The sequence below is a fragment of the Acanthopagrus latus genome, chromosome 1, assembly GCF_904848185.1.
Source record: "Acanthopagrus latus isolate v.2019 chromosome 1, fAcaLat1.1, whole genome shotgun sequence".
Lineage (NCBI taxonomy): Eukaryota > Metazoa > Chordata > Actinopteri > Spariformes > Sparidae > Acanthopagrus > Acanthopagrus latus.
The window spans coordinates 29,507,728-29,527,354 of NC_051039.1; the positions used below are offsets into that span (position 1 = coordinate 29,507,728).

Below are 19,627 nucleotides of genomic sequence, written 5' to 3' on the forward strand. Positions count from 1 at the left end.
TCTTTCCTCAAGGAAGATCCCAGGCCTCAACGTCTATGCGCAGATGCAGAACGAAAAAGAACAAGAAATGATGAGTCCAGCTAATCCAACAGAGGCCCCGTCCAGCTCGCAGCGGGACTTGGTGCATTCTTTGGAGATTCTGGACACAGAGTTTAACTCACGGCCCATCGGTGAATATCTACTCTTACTGACTCTTACCTTCAGCTTGCGTTTTAATTTGCTTTTCCTCATTGCGTATTTCATTCCATTGTGCATGGTTTCATGAGACTCATCCTGTGCTCTTTGTTTGTTTCTCAGAGGTGAAATGGTCCAGTCGAGGGGGGGACGAGAGCTAAACAAAGACATGTATGATACAAAATAGAGTCCAGCTGCTTCTCAGTAGTGCAATAACACACTGATCTCTTCCTAATGTCGACCTTTTAACCACCTGTGAATACAGATGGGTGACAAAAGACAGAAAAATCTTTCTATGGTCCCGTTCCTTTCCAAGCTTACGGCTTCAGTTCCACTGAGGAAACCCTGCATGTTGTGGCTCCACCATTGACTGTATATCCAAAATGAAGCCAAAACATGATCTCTCTTTGGTGGCTGGCTGCAGTTACCGGTTATAGCCCCGCCCCATCCAAACTTAGTTTATATTTCATTTGTTATGTGATGCTATTGAATAGGGTGAAACGTCATGATTGACAGCTGAGCCCCACTTGTGATTGAGACAGGCGGATGTATGACGGGAACTCAATACTCCAGCTCCTCAGCATCCATAGGGTGTCACCAGCACAAGATGGAAGCACTCCAGTCCAGGATATGTTGGTTTTAATATATATTATATATGTATACATATATTTATATATATACATATATCTATGGTCTCCATTCATTCAGTTGTGTTTTTGCTGTAAATTGTCATCCATCTGTAGATTCTGACAGGACTGTTGTCTGCGATGGCCTAACATAATGTCTGTTGTCAACTAATTTATTGTGCAATTCTTCTTTCAGGAGTAGAGAATTTCTGCTCAATTGCTATCACTCTACGAATGTGATTTGACAGTGATTAATGCCTGTACCTGTTGTTTTTAGTACATATTCACTATTTGTGTTTCTTTAATTACTTTTGAAATGAGACTTTCTAACATTTTTTTTTTTTTGATGATAATACAATTGACTTATATAGCGAATGCTCAAAGACAAAGCACAACAACAAAACAAAGAAAACAATACAAAAATAAAATAGTCCATGACAAAGAGAACACATGGACAAGCTGAAGAAGATGAGATGAGATGAGAAAGAGAACAAAGCAGAGAAAACGGATGACAACAGGGTTTGTTAGTGGTTGTAGGCCGTCTTGAAGAGGTGTGATATTAGGGATTTCTTGAGGGTGGCGTCTGAGGGGGGGTTTTTGGGAGTGAGCTCCAGAGGTTAGAAGTGACAATGGAGTGTGGGTGGGAGTGTGCCAGCTCAGATAGGTAGGTATAGTTTTGTAGGTGATGATAAGTAGTTTGAAGTGGATATGCGCTGATATGGGGAGCCAGGTGAGGTTATGAAGGCCAGGGATGATGTGGTAAACTTCTATTGGATAAATGACAAAGACATGCCATGAGTTTGAAAAAACTCTACCTGCTAATGTTGTTTTTGTTATAAGGGTTTATTCATGAAAACCCAAAATGTCTGAAAAAAAATTGTTCTCAGAATCCAAGGAACTGTATCGAACTTTGACGACGCTTTGAAATTAGTTAAAATAACCTCTTTTGTGTAAATCTTTCCCTGCTTATGTGTATTCACAAAACCTTTTCATTTTTTTTTTTTTTGGATAACAAAATTCTAACTGACTAGAACTCAGACCCTGCTTTTGGTATAAAACATTTAAATTTAAGAGAAGTTTTGCTTTTCAGAAAAGTTATTATTTCCTGCCATCTCTGCCCACTCTGTGACCGCTGGCGCAGTGTTTGCCTCAGATTCCACGTTAGTCCTCTGGACACTATGTAAGGAATATTTGAAACTGTAAATGTATGGGGCATATAGAATATGATGGCTGAAAAAGAATTGAATGGTTGAAAGCGAGTAGCTCTCTTTGTTTTAAAGACACATCACTAATGTACCGGAAACAGTTGTAACAGAAGAGAGAACAACAATAGACCCGTTGTGAAAGTGTCTGTATAACGGTGGTTAAATTCACGGTCACGATTATAACCATTCAGTACAATGACATATGGACAGTCTAGAGGAGCCGCACGATTAAATTACTTTATCCCCATTGAAGTTAGCCAGGCACTAAACTGGAAGTTAGACAGTTTGGTTGGCAATTCAGGTATTTTCATAGCCGGGAGGTCAAACTTCTTTGGCTTCAACACATCACTGAGCAACTTTCACAGGAATCAACAGGGCTCCACCTCCAACGCTGTGCACATCCTTAATAGACTACATCCAAAATTCCAGCCTTATTGACGCACCACCACTGGGCATTGATAACGAGTAATGACTTTGCACCATCGAATTTAGCGCCTTCACCCATCCATGTCTTACGTTTAGATCAAAACTGAGCTGAGGTGATAAAATCCTGTGTGTACTGCAAAGTCAATTGACAGGTGTAAATGCCGACTTCACACATTCCCGTTGCACACGGAAGTCTGATTTTAGTGGGTTTAAGTGGGATTTTTGACCAGAGGAAAAAGGGGTATAACCGACTTCACTTTGGTTAGATTTTTTGGAGAAGGGTGACTCCAGTGAGGTAAAAGGGGCATCAAGCTTGGGCACGTCGATACGTGCTGCGATGCCAACACGTGCTGGGTGACAGCTCAGGTCCTCAGAGATGAACTGAGTCTCCTGTTTAGCATTATTCCAGGTGAGGCATTTCCCCCCTTTTTTCATAGTTAATAGTGATGTGCAGGTTGACCGGTAATACGCGGGACCCGGGAATGTCAAGGATCACCTTTGTGCGTACCCACTCCCGTCCATGCTGGTCTGAGCACTGGTGTGCACTCCAGTGACAAGCACATCCAGTGACTGCACCGTCAGTTCCACTGGTCGTGTACTGGAAGCACGTCAGAACAGATTAAATCCTCAGACTGTGGCCTCTATTGTTTTTTTTTTTTGTAGAGTACAGCTAAAACACTGAGTAGTTCGACACATCAGACAACTTTTTTGTAACAGTTCACTGTTACAATTTGACAAATGCTTTGTTCATTCGTGAGCGAGAGAATAAAAAAAGTTCATGTTCAAAGTTTAAACTTGTTGAAATGTTCCGACCTCTTTTGCTGCTTTATTCAACAATGAATACCAAAGTCTGGAATAAATACTTTATTCTTTAAATTTTTAATTTACTTTTTTTTTTTTTTTTTACATTTTCTTTTTTAGCTTAGATCCTCTCTCTTCTGAGAGTGGGTGACAAAGAGGAAAAGAGCAAAGAGAGACAGCTCTGATCTCCTCTGCTCCCAGCAGCACGCTCTGCAACACGGACAGCGGCTGCTCTCGGTCTTGTCCTCTGTCTCGTTTATCAGTCTGGTGCAATCATGTTGTTTGCGTTTGGGGCTGGGTATGAGTTGTTGACTAGCATATATTTCAGGGGGCGGGGTAGGTTGGCTCTCACAACAGACCGGGTGGGCGGGGCTATTAAAAGGTTATAACCTTTCCTGCTTCAGCTAACAAACACAGCTTTCTCTCAGAAGTACAACCGTGTTGGCAAAGGCAAGATGCAAGTCCCCTGAAGGCTCCATGACAGTCAGACATTTAGTTGGAAAAAAAATGTACCGTTTCTGGTCAAACGTTGTGAATAAGGAGGAACGTTGCCCGAGCGTGACACTCAGATGTGAAGCGCTTTATTTTATGAAAAGAGAGATGCTTGGTTTTATAACGGTATTGAAGCACTTTCTCTAAATAACTGTGTCAGAGGTTCAGGCAGCACATCAGCACACCGTACACATGACTCTCGTGAGGTCACGCAGCCTCCTACGTCTTCACTGTACTACTGTCTATCACCATGTTTATCACACAGTATATGTGCAAGCATGTTCGACTACTTTATATGACACTTTCTTTGTTAAAAAATATGGTGTTGCATCAAATTGAATTTTCAATATTAAATCCTACAATACTAACAGCCGCCCTTTCTTAACACCGTGACTTAAAACCAACAAAATATCAGTGTCTAACTATCTATCTATCTATCTAGTGTTAACTTAATGTCATTTAGCAGATTTTTGGTTCCCACACCTCACAACTAAATGTCCGTAGTCCGTACATCAGCATTACGTTTAGCAGACATTGGGTTTTGGTTCATAGTTTAATTTGAGTAAGTTTGGTTGGAGCCAGTATTTTATTTCAATTAAAAGTGTTAATATGGTAAATGGTAATATTATTACAGTTTCTATGTCTACTTGACCCATTAAGACTTGACAGACAGCATCAGACTGTACATTTTCAAAACGGTTGCCATTACTTTAAGTTTATTAGAGAAAAGGTCTGCTGGCCTGTCCCCGTATCCTGGGCTATTCATTTCTTTAAAAAGCTCAAGGCTATTTAATTGGTTTACAATATCATCATTCTATTGTAATGTAAGTAATCCACTTTAATACACCAGGTAACCACAGCATGTGAATGCATGAATAGGCCAGATCTGTGGGTCTGAGGGCCTTCATCAGGTTATGGGATATTGCAATAAACTTGAGCTTTGGTTCTTTGATTTCCCAACACTGAAAATTACAAGACAGCCTCACTTGGTCTCATATGAACAATGGCCTGTGGCACCTAATATCAGCTCATGGTAGCAACATTTGAATTTATATTACTTTGCAACAGACATTACTGCTACCTTACAGCATCAGGACGCAAATGAGACAAGTTAGCCGTGACCTGGTCAGAACAGTGGTGCCTTTTACCCTTATTCTATTTTTCCTCCACATCTTGAATCGAATCAATTAGCCCAGCCCTGTTACCTGAGTTCTTCCCCAGTCTGCGTTCCCTCCACAACTACACTGCATCTCCTTCATTAGCCTTTCCCTCCTCCCAGTGTTTCCCTCACCTGTGTTTCTCCAGCTCACTCCACCTGCACCTCATCCCCTTGTTAGTTTGTTTTTTATTTAGGCCTGTGTGCGTCTGGTCAGTGCTCATCTTCACGTCACTCCTGATGTCATCTTGCCTCTGTCCTGCATTCCTGTCTTTTCCCCTGTCCTCATGTGCTCTCTATGTGTCTGTGTGTGTTGTTAGCCATTTCTGTTTTACTGTTTTTTTTTTTGTTTGTTTGTTTGTTTTTCTTTTTTTGTTGCTTATCTTCTTTGGGATTTTAGATTGTCTGGACTCCCTATCAGCGTTTACCAAAGCTTGTGTTTGTGGTGAATCTGCCTGCTTCTTGTGTCTGCATTTGAGTCATGGTTGTTTACATCTAACTAAGGCTAAAGGGCCAAATATTGTTTTCAGAAGTGGGTCATACTGGTGATTCATCAGTATGGCAGATGTTGTGTTTTCTGCTTGTTCCACAAAAAAAGCGATGAATTAACCTTTTTTTTTAAAGTGAAGTGTGTAGGATCTAGGAGAATCTTTTGGCAGGAATGGAAAAATAGAATTTACAATTGTGTTTTTAATCAGTGAAACTAAGAATCATTTTATTACCTTTAAATGAGTGTTGTATATCTATAGCAGGAGCTTGACTTCCACAGAGTCCGCCATGGACAAACCAAACAGTGGCTCTTGAGAGGGCCTTTTGCATATTTTGCCTTTTAGTTGGAACTGAGGGGCGAGGGTGGGATGGAGATGTTCAGTTGGTTGCAAATCAGCAATTGTCCAGAAGATGCCACTACATCCTACACACTGGCCCTTTTAAAGTATCGCTAACTATAATTGAACCAGTTAGATTTTTCTAGATTCACTACTTTCACCGAATATCCTAACACTTGTCTCTCTCCCTGTCTTGTTTGCCCCACAGGATGTGTAAAACCTCATGTACATGTGAAATTCTCCACAGAACTCCCCACGTACATCGTCTAAATTCTTGGACTGGATTCCCACTCCAGGTGTATCATGGATATTTTTTACCATTTGGGACACAATGGTTTTGAGCTTTATACCTGTGCATGTTGGACCCTGCTTACACATACTGTGCTCTGTTCAAACCAGAAGAAACTGTGTACAGGTTTTAAGTTTTCTTTTAACATGCTTTATGTCGGATAAATTCAACATTTTAAGAATTCTATTTATTTATACAAGTCAGATGCATAATTTAGAGGGAGTGCTCGCATGAAATAGAGAAGGGGGAAAAAAGAAATGAGCAACGCTGTCTTGGTTTCGCTGACATCTCTGAGATTGTTTTGCTGTTCTATAAACCTAACAGCAGTAGAGTATTATTTATTCATATGAATATACTTTTATGAAGTATGTTATTGAAGTAAATTACACATTCATTTTGTAAATCATGAATGTCTGTTGTAAATTTGTGTATTTTAATAACAAATGTCATACTAAACAGAAACGCTGTTATAAAATATGAATAGGGTACTTCAAAGCTTTTGGCCCATTGTCTCTTGGAAAGCTGATTGATGGCACAATACGCATTTTCTACTGAAATGTTTTTTTGGTTTTTTTTTTTTTTTTTTCTGATTTTTATTTATTAACAGAAATACAGGGTTTGGTTTTCTGGATAAATTTAACCTTCGCTGTTAATCTTAAGCTTCTGCTACTATAATGATACATACCAGTTTGTAAAAATGTTCTGTGCTTCAGGTTAAGACCACTCAATAGCTGAGGTGTTACAGTGCACCCTCTGACCGCAAGCGACCCCCAAATATCACCAGACATCACACCTTTAAGGAGTTAAAGAGGAGGAAACAGGAGGAATACCCCACAGAGAAAAGTAATCCAAAGTTGTTAAAAGTCATACCCTGGTCACAGCCAACATCCCTACTAGAGGCAGAATATAATTTGTCAAGGCTCAGATTTACCGAGGCAGTTGGGATGAGATACAACTACTTTGTGGGGGAATCCAAAGAGCATGGCTGCATGAAAGAGAGAGACAGAGAGATGGAAGAGTGCTTTTCAGGGTTGTAAGAGGGTTCTTGTTGGATAGAATAACAAGAGGTTGACTTGTTGAATACTTAATGTGGCCAGTCAAGCTCAAGGCCGGCCAAGGTTGGTGACACATTTAGGCTATTGTCCTGACCCGCTCTCGAGTCTTCATCCCAGCTCATTAGAAGGCGCTGCAGAGGCAGGAGAACTAGAGCGCACATGCTACTAGGCTACACAGACAGTTAGCTTGCTCAGAGGGCTGTTGAGCCCTGTGGTACATTGCGTGTGAAATCTGACAGATGTAAATGCCTGATTGATGCCTTTCAAATCTTCATAGGCAACTTTGCCAGATTTGCTCAGCCTCTTTTCACTTTGCAGATCTTTGGAAATGCAGAGGATGAGTGGTTTTGTTGGATTTGGATGACATTTTCTACAAATTGCCACAGTAGATACACCTGAAACCCAGTTAGTCAAGACTGACATGGGCAATTTAGAAGAGTGACAGTTCGACATGGGCATGCACCACACACCGGCGGCTCAGTGTAGTGTTGATTCGTTTGACATCCTTAACAAAGAAGACCCTCTGCACACTATGCCAAGTAAGGAGGAGTTGTCATTTTAAATATAACGCGAGTAAAGTGCTTCTGGTTCCATTGCAGCATATCAAGGGAAGTGGAAAACTTGATCCAAATGAGAATGGAGTGAAGAAAAAGGGATTTAGTGGTGAGCTTTGTTTTTAATGTACCTGCTGTGGGAGAATTCCAAACCCTGGGATTGCTCTTTTGTCGGACTCTTGCCTTTAAGATTACAGGTACCAATAAATGGAAATGAAGCGATGCTTTTGGCACAGTTGTTGAAGGTACTGCACTACCAACAGGGTAATTTGGCCCATAGAGCCTCAGAGGACCCAAAGGCACCTGATTCACTGTGGATAAATATGTTTGTAGGAATCCAATTAACTGCATATGTGTTTGGAGTGCTGTATGTATAAATGTATTGTAAATCAAAATAATGAGGGCCATAGCCAATATTAGATCATTACCTAATTTTGAGGCCCTGTGAAAATATCTCGTCCACCCTTTACATTATGATTTCAGTTCATATTATAATACATGGTACATTTTGAAGTTAGCACAAACTAATTACAAGCCACATACGCTGTTTACCAAGGTTGAGACAATGGAAGGGTTATGAGGGGCTCATATCTCATTTTTGGCCCAGGGCCCCTGAGTTGGTTCCTCCATCCATGGTTGCTTATTTACCTTATTTACTCTAGCTAACAACCAAAAGCTGTGCAACATTTGCAAGTTCTTGATCACAGTAAGTAGCAAACAGTTGCATAGGCAGTGTTTCTAATTAGTTCTGCTTCTAGTGGCTCTCCACTGTAGCACACACATCAGATGTGCTGTACAGCGAAAACATGCAGTCAAGGTAAAGAAGGTGGAGCTGTGCCAGTCCAAGGAGGGAATTTTATAAAATTGTTGATCATCAGTTTTGATGACTAGCATTGTCTGTATGCAACAATGCTAACAAAGAATGGATACATATAGGCCTACTTCTCATCTATTCGCACATGGAAATACAAAGAGCCTGAAGCTCATTAGTCACATATTTAGGTCAACATGTTCAGGTATTTTCTTTTGTTCTCATGACAAGCAGCCATGCAATGTTTCTCTTATTCAAGCTCCTGTTGCTTGTTAAAGGTGCAGTTTATAGGGTTAGGGGGAATCCACTATGTTGCAACACACTAAAAGACCATGACTGGAACTGCAACGTTCCAGTGACAGGATGTCCTGGACCGTCTTCATATGCTGGCAGTTTGGTTTGGTTAGGCATTAAAATTACTTGGTAAGCTTTGAGAAAACATTGTGGATTGGGTTAAAGATAGCATGTTACCTATGTATAACAGCAGTTAAATCAATTGTGTATTACACATAAGGTTAGTCACATTATGGACGTGACTTAACTATGTGGCAAAATAACTCACTGTTGACATTTTTGGTTTCCCAATGGCCATGACCATCCTGGGTGGAAGTCCTATGGTTGTTTAACTGAACTGTCTACCAAAATCTCCTGCCTATGCATCCTACTGTATACTACATAACCTGACTTGCTTCAGTAATAATTACTATGATCATTAGAGGTTGCTGCCCCACAGCAAATGTCAGCGTGGTCGGTCATGTTTTTTCTGATGTGGGCAGGCAGCCCTATGGTAGCCCAGGACTGACAAATCAAACACTGGCTGCGGAGAGAGTCTTGGTGTCTTTTGATGCCACCGCAGGGTAGGGTGAGGAAAGGAGTATTCCGCTTTTTGCAATCTGTACCTTCACCACAAGATGCAACTAGATATAAATAACATTCTGTTGTAGAGAATTGGGAAGCCTGTGACCATGCCGAGCAGATTTTCCTCCATTTTGTTTTAAGCTTTTTTGTATTAGAGTGGAGTAAAAGACAACCCTGTGCTTCTAGTAAAAGAGGATATCTAAACAAGCACATTTGGTTGCTGCATGCTAAGATGATTTTGATAACAATTCTGCGTCTATATTCATTTCGAGTGTCGCTGTCTGTGTTCCATCTGAGGTTGCAGGAAAGATTTTGCACTGAGCTCTTAGGTGATTTATCTTGTTCCACTGCATGGTGTATAAGGGTATTTTTACACAGTGGTGGTTGGGTTTTTGTAAATCAGCAACATCAATGAAATGTCAAGGAATGCAGCAATATAGTAATAATTGGATTTTCTATGCTTAGGTTTTGCAAAGTAAGGATGTAAAGTTGTATACTGAAAAGATTTAGCTCACACTCAGATTTAGGTGTATTGGCTCTTGTCCTAACAGCCTGAGGGAGACAGTAGACGTAACTCCAGAACTACGGTCAGAAACACCAGAGTACTAATAGTAACCTCCGCCTGAGGGAATAGGAAATGACTGGCCAGACAGGATCAGGAGGTCCATCTCCTTTCAGTTTCACAGGGAGGAGGACAGGTTGAACGGACGGGAAGTCCGGTTAACACAAGCGATCCAAGGGCCTTGTGGGTAGGACGAGCTGCGATGTGACAGTTTCCAAAGGTGTGGGGAAGAGTATCAAGTTGTAGGCGAGCTCTGAGCTACACTTTCTTCCCCTCTCTCTCTCTCTCCCTCTCTCTCTTTCTCTCCATGTCCACTTCTCTGCAGAATCAGCAAGATTATTATTTTTGTAGAGAAATATTAATAATAATAATTCAAAAAAAAGAGTTTTATTACTGTACAGCTTTTGTATAAGAACAGACGGTACGGTGTTACAGTGTTTTTGTTTGACCTCAACTGTGCTGTGTGTAATTGTTTTATGCATTTATAATCATATTTATTAAATAGAAAGGAGTCTGTTAACTGTGTTCTCATTTTCTTACAATATTTGTAAAGAAATACTATGTATTTGCTGAAGTAATATTATACCTATATAAAAAAAGAAAAAAAAAAACCAAAGCAACCATGTGTTGGTATTTTTCTTCGACAGACGCATCTGTTTATTTACTGTCTTCTAGACAGAGCTGATATGAACTGGATCAGGGGAGGGAACTTCTTTATGGCAAAATAAGTAATCTCAGATGTCTAATCTGTTTGTTGCGCTTTAATTAAATGTAACTGAAAGTAAAACCTCAGATTATGTTGTGACAGAGAACCAGTACTGTACTATGTATATTTTTCTGTCAGAATTCCCAGTGGCTTTACAACGAGTGCCCATAGATGCCCATGGGAGACAGTGCTCTCCAAATCCTAGGAAACATTGATTTATCTTCCACAATATGTCACTGTTAACACAACTATATAATGTAACAAACAATTGCAACATCACGTGTTTAAGTGTCATTTTGCATTTTAATCTTGCACAGATCTCTCCTTGTGCTGAAACCAAATTCCTTATAATTATCTCCTCCAAAGTTGATTCCGCACTGCAACTACTCAAACGTTGTGACTGGAACAAGTAACAAGCCTTCGTTTGTGACTGGAATTACCGCTTATTGCAAAGAGGTAACTTTGGGATTAAGATTTACATGAAACCTTTTCAAGGCTGATCTCAACACAAGAGAACAGACAGTGCTCACCAAGAAAGTTACAAAACACCTAAAGCAGCCATCCTGCAAAACATTCAGTTTTTGAAATCTGTTAGCATTTCTATTTTAAATCCAATTTGACAATCAAATAAAATCAAATGCTGCAGCTGCATTTTGTACTGTAATAAAAAAAAAAACTCTGCTGAGCATCTGCTGCATTTTGGTGTCATTTATCTCCACAGATTTACATATGCTTCTCTCCTCTGCTGTCTGTGCCAGAGTTTGACACACACTTGTATTCAGGCACACGTCTTAAACTCTGAAATCATCATCGCTTTGTACGACAAAGACTAAATGTACCGACAGGGACCTAATGGTGAGTCAAGTGCACCGCATGAAATACTGTATGTAAATGTTCCATTTGAGCTGGAATTGGAATTTGAGTTCCAATGGCACTGTTCATGTTGGCTGCCCAATTGTAATACTGGTACTGGCAAATACTGGCAAAGATTATCTGACCATGTGAGGGGTGTACAGATTCAGTCTTAAGCCCCCTGAACTGTTCAGAGTCATTGTGCTGCCCCAATAATATCAACAGCGTTTGGTATTTGGGATTTAAAATCAGAGTGATTACATTGGTACACTCCAAGCAGGACCACAACAACCAATGAGAAAGGCCTCCTGGAGAAGCTGACTGTGCTGCCAAGTATGCCAAAATATGGACATACACAGTTGTCACTGAAGAACAGACAGCCTGTGTGGACTGCATCTCTCCACTCATCTAGACTCTTTAAACCTTCTGCTCTAGGTCATTTTCCTCCCAGCAAGTCGCTGCACTATGCTAATCAACATTTCGTTAACCTCTGCTTCGCCACAAGCTCACGTGATAGGGATCACATTTGAGTCCAGCTTCAGCCTGCAGAACCATGAAGCCAAAGCACTGCAGCCACGCTGCTGCACAGAGTGGTGTAGCTGTTTATTCAAAACTGCGCACTTCCTTGAGTCCTCAGCAACAAACCTGCCAGGTTTGAGGTAGATAAACGGTTCTCGAGACATGCAAATGACAGGCAGACAGAGATAGCTGCCACTGTCCGACTTTTACTGTCAAAGTAGAGGAAATGGTCTAACAGGATTCACTTCCAGGTCGAACAGAACGGGTGATGCGCCGCTCACAGTTTGAGTTTGTGCTCAGGGGACTCAGACTGCCGTTAGCCCCAGCAGCTTTGATCATCACCAGTTTGATAATCCCTGCTGACTCACATGCTATTACACAAGCCCTCTACTGCTAAAATCATCTGACTGAGTTGTGTTTGAACTTTTTTTTTGTATACTTTGTCATCAATATACTTCCATATGTTTGATCAACGACATCGCCTTGTGTGTCACAAATGTTTCACTCTGACTGCCTCCTACTTTCCTACTTTCAGGTGATAGTATTGGAAGCTGGTGAAATAGGAGCTCACAAAGTTTGGATGTTCTCTGGAAGTACTCAAACAATTTATATGGGCTTTTCAAATATTTCCCTCTAAATTATTCCCAAGCAGCTTACTTTGGAGAAACCTCAGCAACCTAACCATAACTTGACTTTAAACAAAAGAAAAAGTTCTATGCTCACTTTCCCTTCGCTGCTGAGGGCAGTTTAGACCCGTTTGTCAAGCAAAGAGGACACTCTCATGAATAGGCATGAGTAGCTAAGATGCAGTCATTAAAGATGAAAATGTTAATTTCAGCATGAATATAACCTTAACAAGTTACAGTGCAGATTATAATGATGCTGCAGTAAGTGATAGTGCATAAAGGATAGCAGTAATTACAGCTGGCTCTTCTAAGCTTATTTATGCGGTTCTTAAAATAGCTGTGGTTGCAGCGGCAGTGGTGATAATGATGATGGCCGCAGCAATGGCAAAACTAACACGGACTGAATGTTCCACTGATTCATACGGATGTTGCCGGTGCATATCTCAGCAGAGGCATTCAGGGAACACATATCATCCAACTAACAATAATGATGAGTGTGTTACTCATGGGCAAGAATCATCATATTCAAAACATATCCACAGGCCGCCATTGTCCTTAAAGAAAGAGACAAGAGAAAGGCCACAGGGCGGCATCATTACTGATGTGTACTGATGCTATTGCTGCTGACGAGAGTTGAGGAGGCCCAGACAGAGCGGCCGGGATCCGATTGCAGGGAGGGGAAGGAGGGATTGACGGACTCTTAATCGTTCTTAGCCAGAAGACACTTTTGCGCCCCAGGGAGAGGGAAGATTACCAAGGGATCAATTCCAAAACAGGGCTGGCTCTGCTGACATCTCAAGGTAGTGCACTGCCATGGCCCCACGGGAACGGCTGCCAATACAGGCTGGTATTACTGAGGATGTAGTGTGAAGGAGAGTTAGATAGAGACGATGAGAGGCTTTTGGTTGAAGTAAATAGCAGGATGATTACATAAAGCGTTGCAGTGTTAGCAAGGGTGAGACTTTAAGACTAGGTTACAGCAGCACCAGGGAGAAAATAAATAAATAAATAAAAAACAAAATTAAAAAAAAACATGACATCACCCAATAAGGCTGCAGCAGAAATGAAATGCAAATAATTGAGGTCTGGACATGTCATGTCATGTCATTGTCCGAACCGCTTATCCCTTTCCTTGGGGTTGCGGGGTGTTTCTGCTGGAGCCAATCCCAGCCTTGTCTCAGGGCGAGGGCAGGGTACTCCCTGGATAAGTCGCCAGCTCATTGCAGAGCCCTTACTAGTGAGCAATGTGGGGTTCAGTGTCGCTCAAGGACACTTCGACATGCAGCTCAGCCCTGCCCGGAGCTGGGATTTGAACCAGTGATCACTAGTCGACCTGCTCTACCCGCTGAGCTACAGCCGCCACCTAGGTCTGGACATGATGCATTAAAACTTCTTGACACTCAAGATGTAAAGAGGTCAAATTAAAGAGCCTATGAAATAAAGAAGAAAGCTTCACTGTGTAGAAGTGCAGTGCCATCCACTGTATCGGAGTATATAACATGGTATTCACTGACAGGTGCACTGTCTTTAGTGAGTGAGAACGGGACACGCAGCTCCAAAAATAGGAGATCGATATGATCCAACGTTGATATTGTCGCGGACCGCCACAAATAAATTCATGTGTGGGAAACACTGTAGTGGTGGATTATAAGAGTTCTTTTCTTCAATGTTAAACAACCACTATCACACGGAAAAATCTGCCTGACATGACTGATGTTCACAGAGGAGGTAATGATTGGCAGCTTCTTCACTCTCAGGCATATCAACAAATGTTTCCCTGAAAGTTACTGCCACAGGCGACAAAATGAAAGGCACTGTTGCCTTGAGTAAAATTCAGCCCAGTCACCAGAATGAAGTGTTTGCAGTTAAGAAGCTTGCAAACCACTAACAGGTTCACATTTGTACATGTCGTAGGATACCTTCCATATTCATATTTTTACAGTACATCTATCATATTACATTACATATTTCATTTATGGGACGTGTATGTTTATGATCTGAATTCTATGTTAAGATACTGAGGGGATGATGGTGAAGCTGCAGGTGAGAAGGCTGTCAAGTCAGAGACCGCATTTTGAGACTGCATTACAACATTTATAAACATTAAACCACTGGCTTTTTTAAAAGAGATCTCGGGACAAGTTCAAGCTGAGTTTGCAGCAACCAAAACCAATACTGTAGGCTAAAACAGGATAACAACATAAAATACAAAATTGAACCCAAAGATACATAAGTTGCAACATACAGAAATGTAAAGTCTCAAAATATCTATGATTGAGATTGGCAACATTTATTCTGATGATTGGTTTGGTAAAAATATTTCATTAAGTGTTTCATTTTTTTTAAATGAGGAAATAATCTTATACGACAATCCACTTAGAGTGTTTTTTTGAAAGCTTTCAACCAGATTCTCGATCTTTATCAGCGATCCTGGTTCAACAGTTGTGGGGTTGGCTCATTTTTAAAGACACAAGACAACTATGAATGATGATATTCATGCCAACTCCTGATGACTATAGTGACATGTGGTTATGAGAGCTTTGACAAAAACTAATAGCTGCACCGTGAATATTGATTGTCAAACTGTGTTTCAAGTTCAAGAATGTCAAACTGAAATACTGAAAAAACTGGAGGAAAAAAAAAAAAAAAAACACATATTAGAAATTGTTGACTTGCTCCATGACTGACACATTCACCACAGTTCATCAGCACTGCGTAGCCACTGGTAGGAACATCGACATGTTGACGGGTGTTGCGGCTAGTGCAATCCCATTGCAAGATTTTCTCTAGTATCTTCAAGTCAAAAAAATATTTTCATAAAGAATACAATTTTCAAGAGAGCACAAGGAATGCTTTCACTAGCGCCTGACCTGAATAGCTCAATGTAGAACATAATGAGACTGCGGGGGGGACACAGTAACAAAAGGGATTTGTTTCAGGGTAAGAGGGAAAAAAAAAATGTCCAAACGCCCAAAATGAAAACCATCCCTTTCACCTCAAACTACTTTACATTACATAACTGTTCCCTCCTGCATGGGTCTGTGCACCTGCGATGCCTGGCTTATCGGAGTGTTTGATTTCAAAACTGTGTATGAAATCATTCTAAGGTTAGAAGGGGAAAATGTTCTCTAGCTAATGTTCCTGAGTATTATGTCCTTCTTCCACATTTTAGGTAGATCGGTGTCACATCAGGGTGAAGCATTTCCCCTCCATTTGTCTTAAAATGCTTCAAGTAGTTACATTATCGTTAGACTTTGCTGCAAGAATACCACAATGAATGCCAAGTGGTGTACTGTGGGCCCATTTCTCCTTTTAGATCAAATGACATTAGTTAAACTGTCTATATGTAACACACTTGATGCCTTTTAGAAAGCTTCATATGCACATATGTATATTGAATAACCGTTTGGTAATGGTTAGTTTTCCCAAATCAAAACCCGTGCTCATAAGCCACAGTGAGGGGGCCCGGCATTAAAATAGCTCTAACCTGGATAGTGGACAGGTAGTTGCCTTCAGCTTATAATGAACACTAAGTCACATTGCCTAGGCCAGCTCTAGTAATGACAGATTCAATGGCCCATGACGTCATGTTCAATTAAAAGCTGAACATGATGACGAGGGCCTGAGCTCTGCAGGAAGCAGACCTAATTGCTTCAAGAGGGAAAACTCTGAGAAGGAAGGGCAGGAGGAGGACAGGCTCAGAGTGTGTGTGTGTGTGTGTGTGTGTGTGTGTGTGTGTGTGTGTGTGTGTGTGCATGTGTGTGTGACTGTGGTGTGCATCTGAATGTGGAGACAACTGACAGGCCTGTGACTTTTGTTCAGTGTGCATCAGTCTGCAAGTGTCCGTGTGTGATGGTGCCATCTGGGTTTGCAGCACTTTTCAGGCCTCAATTGAAGAGAAAGTGTCATTTCTAAACCGTTTAAACTAGACCGGGGGGTTTGTGGATGTAACTGGGACAAACTGTAATTGTAATCACTTTGTCTTTATTTAATATGATGCTACACTAATAAGATGTTTATCAGGACGCAAACATGTTTGTCTCCATCAGTGGTTCCAAAACCTTGTTTCAGCCTGTCTAGACCTTAACACTGACAACAGACTTTCTGAATGTTCCTTTGTTTTCCAAAAGGTTCCTTTTCAGCAATCTAAAACACATTTTATGTGTTTAGAAAAGGCCAAACAGTCAGCAATCTATCCTTTAAGAAACACCTGTGTAATGTTCAGAGGGACTGAGACAGACAAACTGTTTCCAGCTAGTTAAAACCATTGAATATGAGAGTTGCAACAATCCCATAGACTCCTGTTAGACAACCTGAGTAGCTTTTTTGCAATTGTGTTCAGTTTTTTCATCTGCCTTAACCTGCCCTCTTTTCCTCTGTGCTGCAGACCTGCCACACTCACCAGCCCATCCAGTCATGCCCAGCTCTGCCTGTTTTCTCACCTGAACCCCTGCTCTGGACTTTTAGCTTTGGACCTCCTAGGAACTTCTGCTGCCTCATTTTGAACTCCTTGATTGTTTTCATTGAAACAGTTTTCATCTGACTCCTGTCTGAATTATGGGTCCAGTTCTGAATACTGCTAGAGTACTGAAACATTCTCATTGTTTCATTATGTTAAAAGCTGTTACCTGGGGGTCGGGGCACACTTCACATTAAGTTTAACTAATCATTCCCACAAGATGATTCAATTAAACATAACATCTACAAATCCATAGTATTTAGAAAGGGTCCCCATGTTTTTGGTCAACAGCGCTGATTGGAACTAATGAGAGCTACATAAACCATGTCACCACAAGGCTACAAGATCAGAGAGTGCTGCAACTCTCATATTCAACAGCTCTGTGCAAAACTACTGCAGTCTATTCAATTACTGCAATAAATCCTACCTTCAGCAAGGTTATAATGTTTAGTTTTTGTTTCAACTTTTTTAGACAGGTACTTCATGGACATGTTGGAGGCTGTTTGTGGAGCTTGCCTGAATAATGTATTACTTTACTGTGCACTTTACACATTTGCATTTGAATGGTTTTATGTGCGGTCTTTCTTTTATTGTTTTAGATAGATAGATAGATAGATAGATAGATAGATAGATAGATAGATAGATAGATAGATAGATAGATAGATAGATAGATAGATGGATGGATAGATAGATAACTTTACTGATCCCCAAGGGGAAATTAGGTCATCATAGCAGCAGGTACAAATACAAATACAATCAAAATGTAAGGGCAAATATAAAAACAATGAAGTACTATACATTCTGTAAACAACAATAAAGTACTATATGCAATAAAATGCTTGGGCAGTTACAAAATAAGATAAAATACTGAGGTAGATAAAATAAAATGCTGAGCTAAGTCGAACTTAAGGTTCAAGAGAAATAAGGTGCAGTTTTGTTAACAGAAGTAATAATTTAAAGCGTAATAAATGATGTGTGTGTTTTTGAGTGAGCGTTATAGAGTCTGATGTCACCAGGTAGGAATGATTTCCTGTGCCGTTACTTTAGGCAGCAGGGTTGAATGAGTCTGTTGCTGAAGCTGCTCTTAAGCCTGTGCAGAGTTTTGTGGAGGGGTTGAGAGACAGTGTCCATGATCACCAGCAGTTTGGCCAGCATCCTGTCCTCTGCCACCTCCTCCAGGGTGACAAGATCAGAGCTAACAACAGACCCTGCCTTCTTGATGAGTTTATTCAGTTTTAATGTATTATGTATGATGCTTTGAACTGCCCCTGTGTATGAAATGTGCTATACAAATACACTAGCCTTGCTGTTCTCACCTGCATCTTCTCAAAGCTACAACATCAAGAAAGTCTTTACCTTTCCTCGTAATGTAAATACACTGATTTTTAGACTGGAAATCTAGGTTTCCAGCTGTAATACATTCTGCTTAGTGTTTATCTTGGTCACAACTCTTTATGGGCAGTCCACTGAGTTCAGTCAATTTACTTGTCATAGGGAGTTTTACGTTAACACTGAGAACAAATTGGCCTGCATTACAGACAGGGAATGTTAGAAAGGCATAGAGGCAGTGTCCAGATACCAAGACCTCTCTATTTATTATAACCATGCACAACAGCAACGAGCTTAACAAGCACGAGTAAGTAGTGCACCCATTGCTGCATTTGGGAAAGAGCTTAGATTTGGTATTTGCCAGTCAGGAGGGATATCATGGAATGGGGCAGCTGTGGCTCAGGAGACAAAGCCAGTCGTCCACTTATCACAACGTTGGCAGTTTTATGCTTTGGTCCACATGTTAGACACTGTCCACAGGCAAGAGACTGAACCCCAAATTGCTCCCGATGGGCATGGTAGCAAGCTGTCATTGTCGTGTGTGTGTGTGTGTGTGTGTGTGTGTGTGTGTGTGTGTGTGTGTGTGTGTGTGTGTGTGTGTGTGTGTGTGTGTGTGTGTGTGTGTAATAGTGGGTGAATATGGGGGAATTTGCTTTGGATAAAACCACTTTACTGTATGAATGCAGTCCATCTATCATTTACCATGGGATCAGCAAAAGCCTAGATTATAGAAGGAGTTGGATTGTTTTTTTTTTTTTGTTGCTTTGACATATTTTGTGTCAGGAAATGTGAGTATATAATGTCTTCTGCTTCAGTATTGACCATTGTGAATCTGTCTTTCCCAAAGGTCCCCACATTTTATTTATGGATAATACTGCTTTGCTTTAAAGGTGTTATTTGTAAGAAATGGCCAGCCTGCTGCTCTCTATACTTCATGCTGTAGCTATCTTTGGCTGCACTGACGAACTGCCTTTAACAAGTAGCTCAGTTATCTGTGGAGCTAAGCAACCCAATTAGCTGACAGGAGTCTGCCTGCACCACAAACTCAGATCATGGGGGATTCTCTGTGGTCAATAGGGATCACTTTAACCGGGCTCAGCTGCCTCCCAGTGAACACGGCTGGATACCAGACTGGATCCAGGACTATGACTGTTGAGAATGGAAGGGCATGAAGGAGCAGAGGAGAGCACTAAAGTACACTGTGTAAAGCTGGAATATTTTCACATCTTACACTGCAAATTGAGGTTTTATTGTCACCAAACCATAAGAGATTGTGGAAAGACAAATCAAGACTGGTTTG

The 19,627-nt window shown here is 40.9% G+C and overlaps 1 protein-coding gene across 7 annotated transcripts in view; it reads left to right on the forward strand.

Moving 5' to 3' along the window:
* Positions 1 to 6,402, forward strand: part of LOC119026073 (VPS10 domain-containing receptor SorCS1) — a 183,179-nt gene extending 176,777 nt beyond the window's left edge. For 2 of the 7 annotated variants that reach the window (XM_037110176.1, XM_037110185.1), the window contains exons 26-27: positions 13 to 170; positions 5,916 to 6,402. In XM_037110176.1, the coding sequence (XP_036966071.1) occupies positions 13 to 170; positions 5,916 to 5,977 (220 nt within the window). In that variant the 3' untranslated portion in view covers positions 5,978 to 6,402. Of the gene's footprint in view, positions 1 to 12; positions 171 to 297; positions 346 to 5,915 lie in introns of those variants that run through there. The other 5 variants (XM_037110191.1, XR_005077035.1, XR_005077036.1 and 2 more) reach the window with 5 other exon arrangements.
* Positions 6,403 to 19,627: the final 13,225 nt, after the last annotated feature.